Consider the following 18,092-nt stretch of genomic DNA (forward strand, 5'->3'; position numbering starts at 1 on the left):
TGAGGAGGAAGCATCTCATCTTTGCAGGTCTTGAGATCTGACTTCCCAGGTGGCTCAGTAGGTAAAGAATCCGCCTGCAATGCAGGAGACGCGGGTTCTATCCCTGGGTTGGGAAGATCCCCTGGAGGAAGAAATGGCAACTCACTCTAGTATTCTTGCCTGGAGAATTCCATGGACGGAAGAGCCTGGAGGGCTACAGGCCATGGGGTCAAAAAGAGTCGGACACGACTGAGCAGCTGAGCACGCATGCATGCACAAGATCTGGGACCAGTGCCCACACCACCGCTCGTGGCCCCAGGCAGGCCCCATCTTGGAGACGAAAACTACGACCTGGGAGCCCACTGTGGTTTGTCTCGGCCCCTCGGGCCACGCGCCGTGGTGTCTGCTCTATTGCCAGGTGATAGCTCGTGGGAGCAGGAGCTGCCCCATTGCCTGTGCACAGCAGGTATTGGAACAAAGGTCTGTTGGAAGTTCTCCTGACTCTGCTGGTGTGTCTACAATCTGGAACTTTCTGTCCCACCCTCCAAGCACCCCGGGTTTCTATCCATCTCAGTTTAGAACAGAAGTGACTTCCTCTTCCCTCACTCACACGCTGGGGCTTCATCCATGCTTTAGGCGACTCCGAAGCCAAAGGGCTCTCAGAGCTGCCCCACGGGTGTGAGGCCAGGGTTCGGGTGTGAGGCTGGGGGTGCAGGTGTTGAGGCCGGGCATCTGGGTGTGAGGCTGGGTGCAGGTGTGAGGCCAGGGGTGCAGGTGTGAGGCCAGGGTTGTGGGTGTGAGGCCGGATGCAGGTGTGAGGCCAGGCATCTGGGTGTGAGGTCAGGGTTGCAGGTGTGGGTCAGGGGTGTGGGTGTGAGGCCGGGTGCAAGTGTTAGGTCAGGGTGGGGTCGTGGGGTGACTCCTACCATGGTCTGCACTCTCACTGAACCGGCCCCAGGGTGGTAACAGGTAATGACGGATGATGGCACCCATCACGATGGTGGTCCTTGGGCCAGGGGGCTGGAATTGGCCTCCAAGCTGCCCCCAGACAGAGCTGTAGGCCTGGACCCTTCACACCCACCCTCATCTGCTGTGAGCACGTGGGGAGGCCCGCCCCCCTGAGGCTGCAGGGTCCACACCCCATAGGAGTTTCCCTGGCTCAGAATCCAGGGAAGGCCCGAGTGACACACTCTTGCTCACACACGTGCACACTGACACATGGCCTGAACGGCGGCTTGGTCCGTGCTCCCCGGGGGAAAAATGATGCTTCCCTGGCCTCAAGGGGTCCACATGGGGGTGGATGCTGGTGATAAGGAAGGAACCATCACGGAAAGCAAAAGAAAAGGAAACTCGGATTTATTGAGCACCTGTTGAGCTGGGCGAGTCATTCACAAATATACACTCAATGCCAGAAGCTGGAGACACATGCTTCCCAGCTCTGGCCAGCACCCCGGCCAACTGCCCGGCATCAGACACACGGGAGTGGTCTCTGGACCCTCTTATTTCAAAATGAAAGTGAGTGAAACCAACACAGGGGGCACGGAGGAGCCTATCCATGCTCAGAAGCCAAGTGAACACACAGGGGCATCTTTTTCTGTGTCAGCTCCCACATTTTTGGTGCAGACGCTGCGAGATTCCAGGAAGCAGCCTCCAGCCGTGTGCAGTGTCTCCCTTCTGCAGGCTTGGGACCTGGAGGCGCTGAGCCGCTCCCAGAGGACGGACCTGCCCGCTTCTGCGTGCACCCGCCATCCAGAGCAGAGGCTGCACTTCGTGTCTGCACCTTCCTTCTCTTTCTGCTTCACTTACTTCTCCTGGGAAGCAGCGGCTGTCAGCTAATCTCTCCCTGGGCGACCTCTGGGCACAACCAAGAATAGAAGCCCATTGTCCTCATTTTCTTAAAGTTTCCTTTTGAGGAAAGAGGTAAGTTTGGCAAGTGTCCGGTCAGGGTTTCATAGCACCGCGAGTTTCCTTAGAATTGGCAGCTACACTTCAACTGGGGGCCGTCAGGAGAGCGAGCAATGTTCTCTGCCTCACGAATCCGGTTTCCCCAACTTCAGAGCAGAGGGGAAAAACTCGAAAAGCATTGCCATATGAAATAACAATAATAATAATTATCAATAATAATATTATAATCTGACCGACCGGCAGCATCTGTTGGTTTTAATAATGTTGAGGTCTCTTAAGAAAAACAAGACAGAAAACACACACACACACACACGTGATAAAAGAAAGAAAGGAAAACAAAAACCACATGGCTGAAATGTCTCAAGACCTCTGGCTTCCCATCGGGCTGTGCGTTCAAGTTTCAGAAATCCACCAGCATCTCCTGGCATCCTGGCATCTTCTAGGGGCCCTTCACGTTACCAGGTCGAGCAGCAGCAAGGCTGGCGAAGTAGGCACACTGCGAGGGGTCACACTGGCCCGGGGGGCCGGGGGGACCTGGGGGGCCGGGGTGTCCAGCCGGTCCTGTCTCTCCTTGAGGCCCGGGACTCCCGGGAAGCCCATCTTTAGCATATCCAGGTTCCCCGGGCTGACCTGGACCAAGAAGCAAAAGAAAGAGACGGTGGTTCAAGTTCCTTCCGGAGCACACACAAGCCCTGATGCCACTATTTTCATTCAGAAGTGAGCTGAGGATGCCACGGGCTCAGAGCAAACACCCCACGGTCTGGGTGCCCTGCCTGGAGAGATGAGAATGGTCCCCGTGGACACTGTGAAGCCAGATGGCTGCTCTTTGCATCCGACACCCTGGGGCCTGGCCCCTCCCCTACCCCAGACTGCAGCCCAGCCACTCCTACCTGGGATCCCGGGGGGTCCCATCTCGCCTCGGAGGCCAACTCCAGGTGCACCTGGGTCACCTTTGACTCCTCGCTCACCTGGTGAGAAAAACACGCGCTTCTGATGCTGGAGACTCACGATGGTGGCGGAGGGAGGGAGCCCCACCACAGGGCTGGGGGGCAAGACCAGCACTGTGTCAGATGCCTCGCTCCTGTTCACACACTCATTCATGCACACTCACACTCGAGCACACACTTGCACTCAGAAATATGCCCATATGAACACCAAAACAGACACCCCCTCGAAAACATTTGCTCAAATACACATATGTACACGTAAACATTCACTCAAGTGTGATTACCAATGATACACACACATATGTACACTCACACATATATTATACGAATATGCATACGTCATAAACACATCAAACACAGACACCCAAACGTTCACACTCTCTCCTATACAAACACATATGTCCACACACATCCACTGACACATGCCTACACGTCCCCGTGTTCTCAAAGCATTCCTTCTGAGCCTTTGTCTAGGAGGAGCTGGGTGATAAACAAACCTGAGTATACGTAAGACACAACCCTACTCTTGAGAAGCGTGAATTCTAAGACAGATGACACAGGACACAAAGAACATTCTAATATGAAGCAGAATCAGGTATAAGTCTTGATAATCACAGGAATTTAAAACTCTAACATGTTCAGAAGAAAGAGGGTTCATTCCCCCGGGAGGATATCTGAGACCAGGGAGGAGTTGGGGTTAATACTATACAAACTTGATTAAACTGCCTCTCAGCTTTTTTTTTTCCATCATTCCTTTTCTTTGAGATGTTGTCTCCAGAATATCTCCTGTATGTAGTGTATAACGTTTTCTTTTATAATCCAAATTGAAATTCTGCCAGTTCATGGAGATTTTAGGCCATTCTTATTTATTGTGCTGGTTACTACATTCGGTCAGTCTTCTGCCACAGTCTGACTTTTCTATGCTTTATGCTTTCTTATTGGCATTTATTTAGTAAATTTTGTTTCATGAACCAACAGAAGACAGACTTGGATGCAAACATTAAAAAAGTTCAGGAGAAACATTACAAGGCGATGCTTCTCAGTGAACGAAGAATTAAGGGGGGATTTCCCAGCAGTCCAGCGGTTAGGACTCTGCCCTTTCACTGCCCAGGGTGTGGGTTCAATAATCCCTGGTTGGGAAACTAAGATCCCAGGGGGCACCCCCCCAAAAAAGAATTAAGGAATGGGAGACTGAAGGAGGGAGACGCGGCAGCTGAGACGGCAGCACCGCCTCTCCCCTCCCCCGTGCTTATTCCTCGCCGGGCAGAAGGGGTGATCGGCCAGGCTGCTGAATCTGGGCCCAGGTCCTTCCCCGCCCTCCCACATCTGTCCACCTGCAAAGACAATGCCTTCCTCTGTGCACGGGGCGCTGTTGACGGCGGCAGGCACTGTGCCTTGCAGGAGAGGCTCGCTGTGTCCAGCACAGCCACGCCCAGGTCAGGTATGTCCCTGAGAGCTGGAGAGCTGGCAGCCACGTCCAGCTTTAGCTCAAACCACTTTATTCCCATGGAAAAGCGTTACTCGCTCAGTCATGTCCGAGTCTTTGCAACCCCATTGGACTGTTGCCCACCAGGCTCCTCCGTCCATGGAATTCTCCAGGCCAGAATACTGGAGTGGGTTGCCATTCCCTTCTCCAGGGGATCTTCCCAACCCAGGGACCGAACCCTGGTCTCCTCCATTGCAGGCGGGTTCTTTCCTGTCTGAGTCACCAGAGAAGCCCATGTACAAGTGAAGTGAGTGAAGTCACTCAGTCGTGTCCGACTCTTTGCGACCCCGTGGACTGTAGCCCACCAGGCTCCTCTGTCCACGAGATTTCCCAGGCAAGAATACTGGAGTGGGGTGCCATTTGCTTCCTCCAGCCCATGTATAGCTGGCAACTGATGCCCGTTTGCCTGGAGATTAAATGTCTTATTTCTCAGTGACCTCCTGAACAGGGAAAGAGAAGACATCCTGTGTACTCCCCAGACCGTAAGCAGTGGAGACGGAGACCGACCAGGATGGGAGGAGGAAACAGACTTGCTCCTCCAGGCAGAAGTATCATTTTGCAAAAACGTCAAGTTTGAAAACCTCTTAGGCAGATGAAGAAACGGCACGATGTCAACACGCAGGGTGTTAGCAGGCTGCGGGGGCGGGGAATGGGCGGACTCCTGCATATTCAACGGAGCGTGTGCTGTGCACGCTGGTTCCTTCTCTACAAAGCACCTCGTCCCAGCTCCTCACTCACCTTTGGGACCTATGGGGCCAGAGGGTCCCTCCAGACCCCCCTGCCCTGGCCTTCCTGGCTCCCCGATGGGGCCTGCCCGACCTGGAAGCCCATCTTTTCCAGGAGGCCCTGGGGGTCCGGGTCTGCCTTGAGAGGCCTTCGTGTGCGCAGAGGGCATCTGGGCCAGGAGGTAGGTGAGTTTGGCTGTGGAGTAAGAAAAACAGAGAGATGTTTCATGAAGGAGGGATAAAGGACTGAAGACAGGCCAGCAGCGTGCTGCAAAGCTCAAGGCAGTAAGAGCTGGGAAACAGCAGCGAGAAGACACATCAAGAGCGTGCTGCGGGGTGCGTGTCCGTGTGGACGCTGCCCCGGAGCCAGGCAGCTGGGCTGGGGTCCCAGTGCCACCGCTGCCGGCGGCATGGCCCTGGGCAAGCCACCTGGCCTCTCTTAGCCTTTGCTGCCTCTTCTGCAAAACGGGGGCAATGAAATAAGTCCGACCCCACTGGGCTGGTGGGAAGATGGAACCAATGAGACGAGGCATCATGACAGCCCCCAGCGCGAGATCCAAGTGGTGTGTGGACGTCGCTGCTCCCCTCGAGGCGGCAATGACAGCAGCAGCAGAAACTGTTGCAACTCTCAGGCTGGGGAAACTGAGGCCAGTGCGGGAGGGTGAGACTTCAGTGGTTTACACAGAGCAACTTAGGGACTTCTCCTAAGTGTGGAATTCCTCATCTATAAATGAAGGGCTGGACACGATGTCATTAATGATCCTTAGGTGTGTGAAACGTTGAAGATCACAGGCTGATTCCAAACCCAGAGGTCCAGCCACTGGCCTCCACACCTTCCTACTGCACGGGGAATACACAGCCCACCCCAGGGCCACCGGGGGCTTTTCCTGTGTTTTCCAGACGATCAGGCCACGCCCTTCACCTGGCAATGGGGAGTGACCAGCCCAGAGAGGCAGTACTGACGCACTCCTGGGTCTCGGTGGTAAAACCGAAGCAGAATCGGGTCTCTGACAGCCTGGCGGCGGGGCTCTCGAGTAGCCCCTTCCCCACCCTCCCACATGAGGAAGCGGGAGGGGCGTGCGCCGGAGACCAGGGCACACAGCTGTTCGGCTCACAGCCCGGACGCTCTCATCTTGAACGTGGAGCAGATGCTTCTGATGCTTCCTCCTCCCAAGATTGTTTAGAAGAAAGGACTCAGCTCAGCAGATGCTCCATCTGAACTCATTCAAAACAGAACTCGTCTCTGCCCAGGGGCTGGAAACTCCTCGTGTGCCCGATAAATCTAACATCCAGAAGAAAGGCTGTAGATGGGGATGCTCACACACGGGAGACCTCAGCACTGCCCCGCCCAGGGGGAGTCACCATTCCAGCCTCTGGGATCCTTCCTTTCTTCACCCTCCTTACCACCAGCCCAGCTCTGTGCTGTCCTCTCCAGGGAACGGTCTCTGGTTCTCCTGGACAGGGAAGACGGACCACACTCACTCGCCTGGATACCCCACGAGGGCAGTGAGAGAGTCACCATGTTCCGTGCTGCATCCACAGACCCAGTGCAGAGTCTCGAATGTGCCAGGAGGAATATTTCACTGTCTGAGACCTGACCACGTGAATTAATGTGCCCTTCCCCTTTGCCCACCCGTGCCTGGTAATGGTGGTGGGCTTCCAATCTTCCCTAACCCAGAGTGGTCTGCGACTTTCTTCTCCTAACAGTTTCCAACACAGAGGGCAGGCAGAGATGAGATGGGAGAGGATGCGGTGGCTTAAGAGCCTGGACTCTTCAGCCTGGCTGCCTGGTTAGACACTCACCAGATCTGCAGCCTCGGGCAGGTTACTTAGCATCTCTGATTTAACCCTCATCCATGGCTCAAGAGCTCACAGAGGCTTCCTTACGTCAGTAAACATGTGTGGGTTCTGAGAACTCCACCTGATGTGGAGCTGGCCCTACACACTGGTGCTATGACTATTACCTCCCCACCCCTCCCTTCCTGAGCACCTGCTCTGTATGGGGCCCATGCAAGACTGGGATTTCACAGTGAATCCTATACAGGAGAATTACAAGGATTCTAGTTCCTTGAAAGCACAGTGTGTTCCCAGCTCCCATTAGGGTCTCTGCACATGCTGTGTCTAAGGTCTGGAGTCTGGTCCTTGGTGTTAGCTCCCATGGCCCCTCCTCCAGGAAGCCTTCCCTCACCTGCTCCCCACCCTCTTTGAAATCTTAGTTTCTTTCCCCTGTCCTCCTCTGTGTCCTCTGTGTCACATTAAATCACAGGCATCTTCTTACTATACCAAAGTCATCTTGTCTATGTCTCTGTCTCCTGTTCTGGGCTGTGAGTTCTACAAGGCCCATTGCAGGCCTGCCAGAGCTCCTTGTTGATTAGATAAACAACTGAATTCACAGATAAGTGCTCAAGGCAAGGCTGGTTCTGTAGGTGGTGAGCTCCCCTTCCTAGAGGTAATCAAGCAGCCATAGCTCAAGCGTCCCCAAAGAGCGCCTTGGAGCAGGATCTGTGTCAGAAGAGGCTGGCGGGAGCCTGCAAGGTGCGCCTCTGTGCTGACTTCTGCAGGAGCCGCCCTGAGGCTGCCTTTACCAAGCCAGGCTGCAGAGGTCCTGAAGGAGAAGTGAACGGACTACCGCCCAGGCTTCCAGAGCATCTAGGACCCGATGCTGTGAAAATGCCAGCGACTCACTTTCCAGCTGTTTTTCCAGTTCCTCTTGGATGAGCCGCCGCAGGATGTCCATGGATGGAGACTCGCCCTGGGAGGAGGGAGGGAAGGTGGAATTACTCACCTTCCTAGGACCACCTGCCTACCGAGACCCAGAGCGCTCAGGAAACCAAGACGGCCACAGCTACGCAGACCACAGCTCCCTAGTCCAATCCCTTTAACACCTAGAACCCGTCTCCCCGCCCCCTGCCACACAGGCAGCATCATTGCGTCTTGCATGGTGACCTGGACGCCTTTCTCCCTGAAGCCCCTGCTCCCTCTCCTTCCTGCACAAACCCCCTCCCCAGCCCTGGACCCGGGAGGCCTGGCTCTGAGTCTCTCCAGGCTGAAGTCCCCCCACCTGCAGGGCCAGCTCACAGGCTGCCCCCGCACTATCTCGGGCTTGCTTTCCTCCCACTGGCCACGTGGCGGCTCTGGTGTCTGGCCTGCCCCGCTGGCCCCACGGGGTGTCTGCTCACACAAACGATGAGCGGTCAGCAGAGCAGAGCCCTGCCTCCAGGCCCCCACTGCTACATGCAGCTCTTAGGGTGATCCGTGAGAGAAGACCTCACGCCATGTCGGGCTCCTCCCTGGTCGTCAGAGCCCTTCAGGGAGGTGTCCACTCGCAAGGGTTGGGGTGCTTACTGTGCTCATTGCCGCAGCTCCGGCATCGGGCTACAGTCTTATTTCCCTTTTTTCCTTTCTGGCCAATGACCTTTTTATCTTACTCCCAGAATTCCCATTACTACCCAGAGCAGCAGGACACGCGGCAAAGACTCGGTGGGTGGGGGCACTCTGGAAGCCCACTGAGTCTGCCAGCACCCACACCTGGCTGAGGGACAGGACCTGGCTGCCCGGCCTCTCCAGGGGGTGAAATCCAGGCTAACCACAGAGCCCCGCGGGGACAGGGCCAGAGCCTCAGAGCAGGCGGGGCACGGGACCCGGGCCTGTGCTCTGGGCCACAGGAGGGGCCCCCGAGGACCACGCAGGCAGAGCGGGGGTGGGGAGGTCCCATGCACCTGGCGACCAGCCCCCAGGCACCGGCCCACCAAGCCCTCCCCGACGCACCACAGCCAGCGTGTCCTTGTGTTGCAAGACTGTGTCAAGTTAAGAGCTCGGCCACAAGAAACACTGTGTTCAGAGGGAAAAAAAAAAACTGCTCTCAACAAGCATTTCCTTTTGCACTTGGGAAAAGCTAGACCCAGAGGGAAGACCAAGCACCCCAGACAGCAGACAGGAGGGAGACTAGAGCCGGGCGTCGGATGGACGGGGAAGGAGCCGTCCCCGTGGGGAAGCTCGGGTCACTGGGAGCCTCTGTATCTTCTCAACTGCCTGCTGCACAGGATCCTGGGCAAACAGCATCACCGCCCGGGAGTGAAGCCTGGACCACGGGGACAGAGGAACTCTATCCCCAAGCCCTTCGTAAGCCACGTGTGTCATTTCACTTAACCATCCCAGCCAGCCTGTTGGGAGAGAGGCATCCTCGTCCCTTTTGGGAGGGATGGGAGGACAGGCTCCGAGAGGACAAGCAGGGGTCAGCCCTGGCTCACACAGGTCACCAGTACCTGCAACCTGGCCCCTCTAGAGCCCACACACCTCTCTGGCTTCCCATGAGACCCCAAGGAGCCCCAAGTTTGAGGCATCGCCCACACGCTTACCCTTAGCCCTGGAAATCCTGGCTGGCCCGGAGGCCCCGGGGGACCGGCCAGCCCGTTCTCCCCAGGTGGCCCCTGGGGGCCCATGAGGCCTGTGTGACCCTTGTGGCCTGGGATCCCAGGGTCACCAGGCTGGCCCTTACCACCGGGAGGGCCTTTGTCACCTTTGATGCCAGGATCTCCCTAGAGGAGGCAAGAAGAGCGTCAGTGAGCAAAGGCTAGAAGGCACCCCCAGGCCGGAAGTGCCCCAGGCTGCAGGAGGGACCCCCGGCCCCGGGTCCTCAGTGTGGGAGAGGAGACCTCAGTCCTGCAAGGCCCGTGACGCTGCGCTGGTGCAGACAGGACTCGGGGCCCAGACGGACAAAGCTGTGCCCCCACATCACGCAGGTCTGCCGGGAATGAGGTGCAGACTTTCAGATCCCAGTCTCATCTCCTCCTAGCAGAGAAGGCCAGCACAGTGATGAAACCATCTGCCATATACATGCTTATATGGAAAAGCATAAAGAGTGGTGGAAAAAGTCTGATAGGTTTCGGGGGGTTTACATAAGAGGTATATGCATATTTACACGTGCACGCCCACCTGGTTCTGAGCGCATGGGTTCCAGAAAGATACAAGCAAGTGTACAGAGACAGACCCAATAAAAGCGTGCTGGATGGGCACCTAGTCTCCACTGCATTCACTTGTTTTTTTTCAATTTATATTGTTTAACTGTATCACTTTTCAACAGAAACAGTAAGAACAGTGAGTTAAAAAATGAATGCAGCCAGATTTGAGGAGGGTCTCCTAAATTTCTCCCACGTGATGGGTTTTATGGGGGCGTTGTCATCTGTGGGTGGTCTCCAGTGTGGGGGTCTGGGAGGGTCCCTTTCATGCATTTCAGTGCCAAAGCCTGTGGTACAGCGTTTCCTATTTATTCCACATCTCTACATCCCTCTGCGGTGAGAGGACCTGTCCCATATTTCAAATGTTCTAGAGCGGAAGGCGTGAGGAGCCTGACAGCTGTCTGGCAACCTTCCACGAAACCACTTAATGGGGGGAGGCAACTTCCTTTATTGACTGGGTATTAGAGAAGCTTCTATCGATTAAGTATTAGAGAAGGTTCATGGTCTGAATTCCCCGGCTCCCAACCAAAACTCCAGCATGTGGCAGCTCCAGCCAGCTCCTGGCTGGCGGGACCCTCACTGTCTGCACGGCCACAGCCCCAGCCCCTAGGTCCATCCTCAGGGGCCAACAACCACGAGCATCTCAGTCGCTGGGAAGGAGGAGGGCGAGAGATCCAGGTGGGGTGAGAATCCCCGACCTCTCAGCTTCCATTTCTCTCTGGTCTGCAGGGGAAACCAGTCCACACCCGTCCAACTTGCAAGGAAAGCAGAGATAAACTCTGTGGGACCACGGAAAAAAACCCAGGGCGGGTATGGGATGGCAGTGCCTTCCGTGTCGGGCAGCAGCGGGACCCTGCGATGGCCAGCCACATGGAGGACTGTTTAATTTCTCTGGAGGGAACAGCAGTTGTTATGGGTGAGAGAACGCCCCCTCCCCCCACCAGTGTTTCTTCCAAAACAGAATTGATTTTTTACCCTGTTGTTTTTTTGTTTTTTTGTTTTTTTTTCGAGGAATGCAATGTAAAGAAAAGCTTTCTGAGCACAGCGCCAAGACGATTCATTATGGGAAAATCTGTTCCCTTGTCACCTCCAGGGACAAAGCTGGTTCTTGGCAAATTGGCACTTCGGGCTCCAAGCATGTCATGCACAGGCTTTTGCGCACGGAGAGGAGACGGGGAGATTTGTCAAAGTCTGGGCATGCTTGCCTCTGAATGTGTAATTGCAATAATTTTACTCCTTAAAATAACAACCATGAAAACCACAACAAAACCCCAACAACAGGAAAAACCTCCTGCTGTGGGCTCATGACTTTTGCGGGGGGAAAGAGAACAGGGAAGCCCCCACAAGCTGCTCCCCTGGGTGGGCAGCTTCCTAAAGCCCTGGACACAGGCCCCTTGCCCCCAGGAAGGTCGCCTGCAAGTGACCACGTGTCCCACTCACCCTTTCTCCTCTGAGTCCTGGCTCTCCTGGCTTTCCAGGTGCCCCCTGCAATGAAAGCAAAGGAGAGCAGTCACTTCACCAGGGGCATCTCTGTCCTTCTTAGTCCTTGCTGCCTGCGGAGGACAGGGGGTCCTCCAAGAGTCCCGCTCTTGCCTGGTCATAACCCCCTCTCTTATGTACCCATCACCTTCGCCTGGCAGTTCCTGAAACATGCCACATTTTCTCCCCAGTGCTTCACATGTGCCGAGTGGTCTTTTCCTAAAGCCTTTACCTGCCTCCCTCACCCCTTCCCACCCCTGCCCCTGCTCATCCTGACCAGGGCCAGAGCATCTCTGCTGACGGAGCCAGGGGAGGACAGAGCTGAGGCTTGAGCTGGAAACTGACATCATGCTGCTGGGTAGGGAAGGACCATGGGGGGCAAGGCTGGACATAAGAAGTCAGTTAGGAGGTCCCTGCAAATGCCCAGGTGAGAGATGACGATGGTCTCAGTAAGGTCTCTTAGCGGGAGAGGAGAGAGCTGGACAGAGCTGAGAGGTACTTGGGAGTCCGAACGGACATGTCCTGTTAATAAACAGGACTTGCTGATGGGCTGGGTGCAGAGCGATAAGTGAGAGATGTATCAAGATGGGACCCCGGGACCGGCTCCCATGCAGAGTGAAAACACGGACCTTTGTTGAGTAAGCACCAGGGGGACCTCCCTGGTGGTCTAGTGGCTAAGAAGCTGAGCTCCCAATGCTGGGGTCTTGGGTTTGATCCCTGGTCAGGGAACTGGATGCCACATGCTGCAGCTACGAAGCAAAGATCCCACATGCTATAACTAAGACTAGGTCAGCCAGATAAACATATATTAAAAAATAAAATAAAAAGAAGGCACTAGGATCTCAGGACAGTGACGGCAGAATGCAGAAGCAAGTGCGGGCACCCTGCTACGCCGAGGGCCACCTGCAGACACCACGCGGCAGACCACCAGCTGACGGCACGCGCCACCCGCTGATGACGCGGCCCCGTGTCTCCCACAGGAACAGGCCCCAGGAGAACAGGGCTGCGGTACTCGCCTCCTTGCCTGGGACTCCTTTCTCTCCTGGCTCCCCCTACAACACAAAACAAGTATCCGTTAGCTGCACAGCTGCATCAGCATGTTGCACGTAACACGAGTGCCTTTAAAACAGACACTTTCGCTCGAGTCGTCTCGAGCAACAATAATCAAGGGTCCCACCAAGGAGACCCTGACAGGGTCCGTGCTCACCTGAGGCCCCCGGGGACCCAGGAAGCCCGGGAGCCCTGGGCTGCCGTTTTCTCCTTTGGTTCCCTTCTGGCCCTGCGGAGGGAAAATGGGGCAGTCACTCTTCAAGGTCAAGGGCCAACTCAAGAAAGTTCAGAAATCTCGTAGCCCCTCTGTACTCTGCAGGCCTGGCATGTGAACAAAAGAAAAGACAACCCTTTTCCTGGAATGAAAGGGCTGGGTTAGGGAGAGAAGCTGTGCTGAGAATCCCACCCATGGGTGGGGGACAGGAGAATTTCCTGTGAATAGTCAACGGCCTTCCCATTCAAAGCAACAGAAACACAAAGGGACAAACATTTAACAAAACACCTTGATGGGTATGGGCTTCCCTGGTGGTTCAGTCAGTAAAGAATCTGACTGCCAAGCAGGAGGTGCAGGTTCGATCCCTGGGTCGGGAAGATCCTCTGGAGAAGGAAATGGCAACCCCCTTCAGTATTTTTGCCTGGGAAAAAATCCCACGGAGAGAGGAGCCTGGCGGGCTACAGTCCATGGGGTCCTAAGAGCCAGACAAAACTCAGTTACTAAGCCACCACGCTTGACATGTATGGGGCCCCTCTAAGTGACCTCCCCAGAGAGGCCGAGTTCCTCTTCCCAATCGGTCAGCGATTCTCACAGTTTGGCTCACTTTTGGGGGTAAAGTGTGTGGCAATCTTTCAGCTTCAACCTTTCTGGGAAGCCACCAAATGTGGGTCAGCCCTTCTGCAGCCAGCTCTGCGCTGGGGGTGGATCAGCCTTGTAATGCAATCCTTCCTGTCTGAGATGTCTCAGCATGGCTGACAAGACTCCTGCGATGGTTCCTACACGGCTGTCCCTGGTCCAACAGGAAGATGGGGCTCTACTGGGCACCCAGGTGCCCGGTCTGCCTGGGAATGATGGCTCTCCCAGGAGGCAGGATTTGCAGAGCTACCACCAGGAGGGTTCCTGGCAAACCAGGATGGGCTGCTCATCCTGATTTCCACAGTGACAACAGTTAGGCAGCCAGATGGGTCTGTCCATTGCCCTGTGCAGTTACTGCTTGAGTACCAAACTATGAGGATGGCCATCTCAAGAGGATTGCCAATTTTAGCTAATAAATCTACTGTAAGGCTGGGGTGGGAGAAGACAAATGGACAGGCGTTGACTTATCCAACCCTAGGCTTCATCAAAGACCTGTCTTCTCCACCACGTCTCGCCATCTACCAGACCTGAACCCTAAATCCTGAATCCACTATCCAGGGATCAGGACACTGCTCAAGCCCCGCTCTTTCTACTCCCCGCCCATTGTTCCTTTTTGCTCTCCCCTTTTCCCACCTCCCAACCAACAGCATGATCCTCTTCAGCCAACTCTGGGTTACATTCAGCCCCACGATGCACGATGCCTACCCTCTCTCATATGGTAAGGGTCGTGGGCCTGACCCTGTCCTTCCATCCTCTAAAGGCATCAAACAACTAACTTGCACTCTTAATACACATTTTAAAAATTCTTTAAGTTTTTTTTTCCTATTGGATGCCTATGGTTGTAGACCACAGAGTTAAGCACGTAATCACATGAAAGAGGTCCTTCCTGGATCCTCTTGCCTCCAGCCTATTCCTACCATCCAAATACCATGTTTCCCCACTGAGGCTTCTGGGAACAGAGACCAGACAGGGTGATGTAAACCACACACCCTTCCAAAGCTTGCCCTGATTGCATCACAGCCGAGGGACAGTACTCACAGGGCTTCCTGGGGTGCCAGGCTCTCCCGGTGATCCAGGCGATCCACTCTTACCCTGATGGAAGAAACAGCAGTAAGGGTTCTGCTGGGACGCTCTGCCATGGCACAGGTCACAGGGCAGGACGCAGGGACAGAGACTGCTGGACGCGGAGGGCTGGTCTCACACAGAGCCGTGACTTGGACCAGCATGGCTCCACGTGCTTACTTAGAGGCTGCTTATCAACCCTATGGGGCTTCCCTGGTGGCTCAGATGGTAAAGACTCTGCCTGCAGCGCAGGAGACCTATGTTCGATCCCTGGGCTGGGAAGATCCCCTGGAGAAGGGAAAGTCTACCCACTCCAGGATTCTGGCCTGGAGAATCCCATTAATAGAGGAGCCTGGGGGGTTACAGCATGGAGCTTAGGATATTTAACTCATAATAAATGATAAATACTTAAATGAGTTCACGTGCATGAAAAATCCTGGGCTGGTGACTGCTGCCCGGAGCACAGGCATGGTAAATCTTCGGGACCACATTTGCTGACTTATCCATTCATCCTCCCACTCAGATGCTGACTTAAGGAACAAACGAAAGTGTTCACATCCCTGGAGGCCTGGTCTCAGCTGGGGATGCATGATCCTGCCTTTATGCCCTCCTCCTTCTCTGTGAGGGGCACCGCTGACTGCGTGGATAGAAATATCAGATAACATGGCAGGTGCAGCATCACGTGGCCACTGGATGGAAGGTCCCCGCACTCCAGATTCCAGGACAGACTCACAACCGTAACATGCTCTAACTTGATGGGCATTTTGTGCCCAAAACTCATAGTCCCTCCTGCTGCCAATCCATAGGCTGAAGTCCTAATCTCAAGGGTGTCAGACTTTGGCCTGATTTGGAAATATGATCACTGCATATGTAATTCATTATGGTGAGGTCACACAGGAATGGGGTGGGCCCCTAATCCAATATGACTGGTGTCTTCATAAAAAGGGGACATTTGGACCAGAGAAATGTCACAGAGAGAAAACCATGTGATGATGGAGACAGAAGCTGGGGTGATGCTTCTAGAAGCCAAGGAATGTCAGAGGCTGTTTGCAAACCACCAGAGGTTCAGAGAGCCTTGAATGACTCTCCCTCACAGCCTCGGAAGGAACCAACTCTACTGGCACCTTGACCTTGGACTCCTAGGCCACAGAACACTGAGATGATGAGTGTCTTGGATTTCTAGCCTCCATAACTGAGGGATAATACATTTCTGCTGCTTAAGCCACTGTGTTTTCGGTCCTTTTGCTACGACAGCCCTAGTGAAAGAATACAGAGCGCGCTCAGAGCCCAGGATTCCTAAAGTTGGCTCATGATTCGGGGTTGGGGCTGTTATAGTGCCCCAGCCATGCCAAGTGGCCCCTTTTTAGTATCTGGATTGTGAGTAGGTGGTCCCAGACAAGAGCCTGGGGAGTGTGTGCTGGGCCACAAGGGTGGGCTTAGGGCAGCGGCTATTTACCAACTGCTAATGGCTGGATGGCATCACTGACTCGATGGACGTGAGTCTGAGTGAGCTCTGGGAGTTGGTGATGGACAGGGAGCCTGGCATGCTGCGATTCATGGGGTTGCAAAGAGTCGGACACGACTGAGCAACTGAACTGAACTGAACTGAAGACATTTTGAGGGCTTCCCTCATAGCTCAGTTGGTAAAGAATCCGCCTGCAATGCAGGAGACCTGGGTTTGACCCCTGGGTTGGGAAGATTCCCTGGAGAAGGGAAAGGCGACCCACTCCAGTATTCTGTATGGAGAATTCCATACAGTCCATGAGGTCACAAAGAGTCGGACACGACTGAGTGATTTTCACTTCACTTCACTTCAAGACGTTTTGAAATGAGATGGTTGGATGGCATCACCCACTTAATGGACATGAGTTTGAGCAAACTCCAGTAGAAAGTGAAGGACAGGGAAGCCTGGCATGCTGCAGTCCATGGGGTCGCAAAGAGTGGGACACGACTGAACAACAACAACAAAGACATTTTGTCATTTTTTAATGACACACAGGGCTGTAGCAGGATGAACCAACCAAATACCACCATGGTAACAGGCCTGCAAAGCATGGAGCAGATCGGCCTCAAAGCAAAACTCACCGCTAGGCCCCTCAGTCCTTGGGGACCCTGTGGCCCTGGGGGTCCGGTGTCACCCTGGAACAGAGAGAGGTCACGTCACCCCAGAGTCACTGCATGAAAATGGTGGAAGCAGACTTCCCCCAGGTGCCCTAGAGACCCAACAAATGGGGCCCAACGTATCTCATCACCAATCACCAGCTGTTCCCTGGGCACAGATAACTTCCTGCAGGTAAGTCCTCATTTGTACACTTGCTGACTTAATTTACTTGCATAGACCTGGCCCACCCGGACCCATGGGGATCTCAGGGGCTCCACCTGGAGCCAAGGGACGTGACAGGGAAGAGAACTTTCCTTGGCGTCCCGTCTCTGAGTCGCTGGTCAGTCACCTGTGGCCACTCCTGCCTCAGTCTCCACAGTAAGAAAAATGCCATTGGAAGGTCTACAGAAACTTCCAGGGTGCCAAGCAGCGGGGACTCACCACCACCTCCCACACGGTCTTCCTGGCAGCCTCCTAACCGGGGTATAAATCTCCTCATATTATAAATGAAAAAGACAGGAGCTTGGCCATACTCCTACACAAATTAGACTGTACAACACCCTAAAAAAATGGGGGTTTTACATGAAAAGAGAGAGCTGAGCAGGAGGGAGGCAGGCACTTGTATCACGAGCGGGCCTCCGGAGCCTGTCCCCACTGCACCCTGAACTGCTGGGCGAGCCGAACCCTCCACCCCCTGCCCAGGGGGCTTCCCTCACACCCTCCACTATAAACTGGAACGAGAAGAGTCAGGGAGCTCAGGATTCTCAACCTGCATTTCAGCACTGAGAGGCACCCTTGGGGTACAGGGCTGGGGAGAGGCCTCGCTCCAGTCAACGCTTTTGATCTGCCTGCAGGGCCCCCACGTGCCAGACAGGTGGGTTTGTGGAATGGATCCCACTGCTAAGGAAAAGCACAAGAAGAGCTAGATCCTTTCCAGCTCCAGCGTCTCATGACCACAGATCAGCTGAGATGACAATGTACACCAAGAGCTGGGGGGGCGGGCACACATCACCAGGGCTTAAAGCCAGGTCCTGAAGGGCGCCAGGGGCTGGGCACGGGGCCACCTGGGACCTCAGGACTGCAAGCCAGTGCTCCTGACCAGACACTCACGTCCAGGAGGCCGAGCCGCATCCACACACATCGGACAGCCCTGTGGGAAGGGCTCAGGCGGCCCGCAGTGCCAGCAGGCGAGACGTTGCCCAGAGAGTCTCACTATCCACCTGTGACTCCCTCCATCGTGGTACCCACTCCCCTGCCCAAGTTCTAAGTGTCTCCTGGTCCTTGTCTAAACTATCTACACCCCTCCACCCATAGGCCCAGCCAGGCCCCACTGGACACCGGCACTCACATCTTTCCCTGGTGACCCTTCCTGGCCAGGGGGCCCCATGGCGCCGGGCTCTCCCTAGGAAAAGCAGAAACACAATAGCTGCTGTTAGGGAGAAAAATGCAGAAAGCCAGTGTCCCAGCCACCATGCCTCGGAGCACGGGGGGAGGAAGACCAGGAGGACTGCCCCCCCGAAAGCATCCCCACCCCAGGTCCTGGCCCCCAA

The 18,092-nt window shown here is 54.9% G+C and overlaps 1 protein-coding gene across 1 annotated transcript in view; it reads right to left on the reverse strand.

Moving 5' to 3' along the window:
• Positions 1–1,319: 1,319 nt before the first annotated feature.
• The window catches only part of COL22A1 (collagen type XXII alpha 1 chain), a 201,493-nt gene continuing 184,720 nt past the window's right edge, over positions 1,320–18,092 (reverse strand). Inside the window, exons 45-55 of the mRNA XM_045162761.1 lie at positions 17,891–17,944; positions 16,527–16,580; positions 14,418–14,471; positions 12,687–12,758; positions 12,496–12,531; positions 11,441–11,485; positions 9,401–9,580; positions 7,728–7,794; positions 5,056–5,238; positions 2,775–2,852; positions 1,320–2,514 (exon numbers count right to left, since the gene is read on the reverse strand). Of these exons, the coding sequence (XP_045018696.1) occupies positions 2,324–2,514; positions 2,775–2,852; positions 5,056–5,238; positions 7,728–7,794; positions 9,401–9,580; positions 11,441–11,485; positions 12,496–12,531; positions 12,687–12,758; positions 14,418–14,471; positions 16,527–16,580; positions 17,891–17,944 (1,014 nt within the window). The 3' untranslated portion in view covers positions 1,320–2,323. The remainder of the gene's footprint in view (positions 2,515–2,774; positions 2,853–5,055; positions 5,239–7,727; positions 7,795–9,400; positions 9,581–11,440; positions 11,486–12,495; positions 12,532–12,686; positions 12,759–14,417; positions 14,472–16,526; positions 16,581–17,890; positions 17,945–18,092) is intronic.

Source organism: Bubalus bubalis, chromosome 15 (genome assembly GCF_019923935.1).
Source record: "Bubalus bubalis isolate 160015118507 breed Murrah chromosome 15, NDDB_SH_1, whole genome shotgun sequence".
NCBI classification, from domain to species: domain Eukaryota; kingdom Metazoa; phylum Chordata; class Mammalia; order Artiodactyla; family Bovidae; genus Bubalus; species Bubalus bubalis.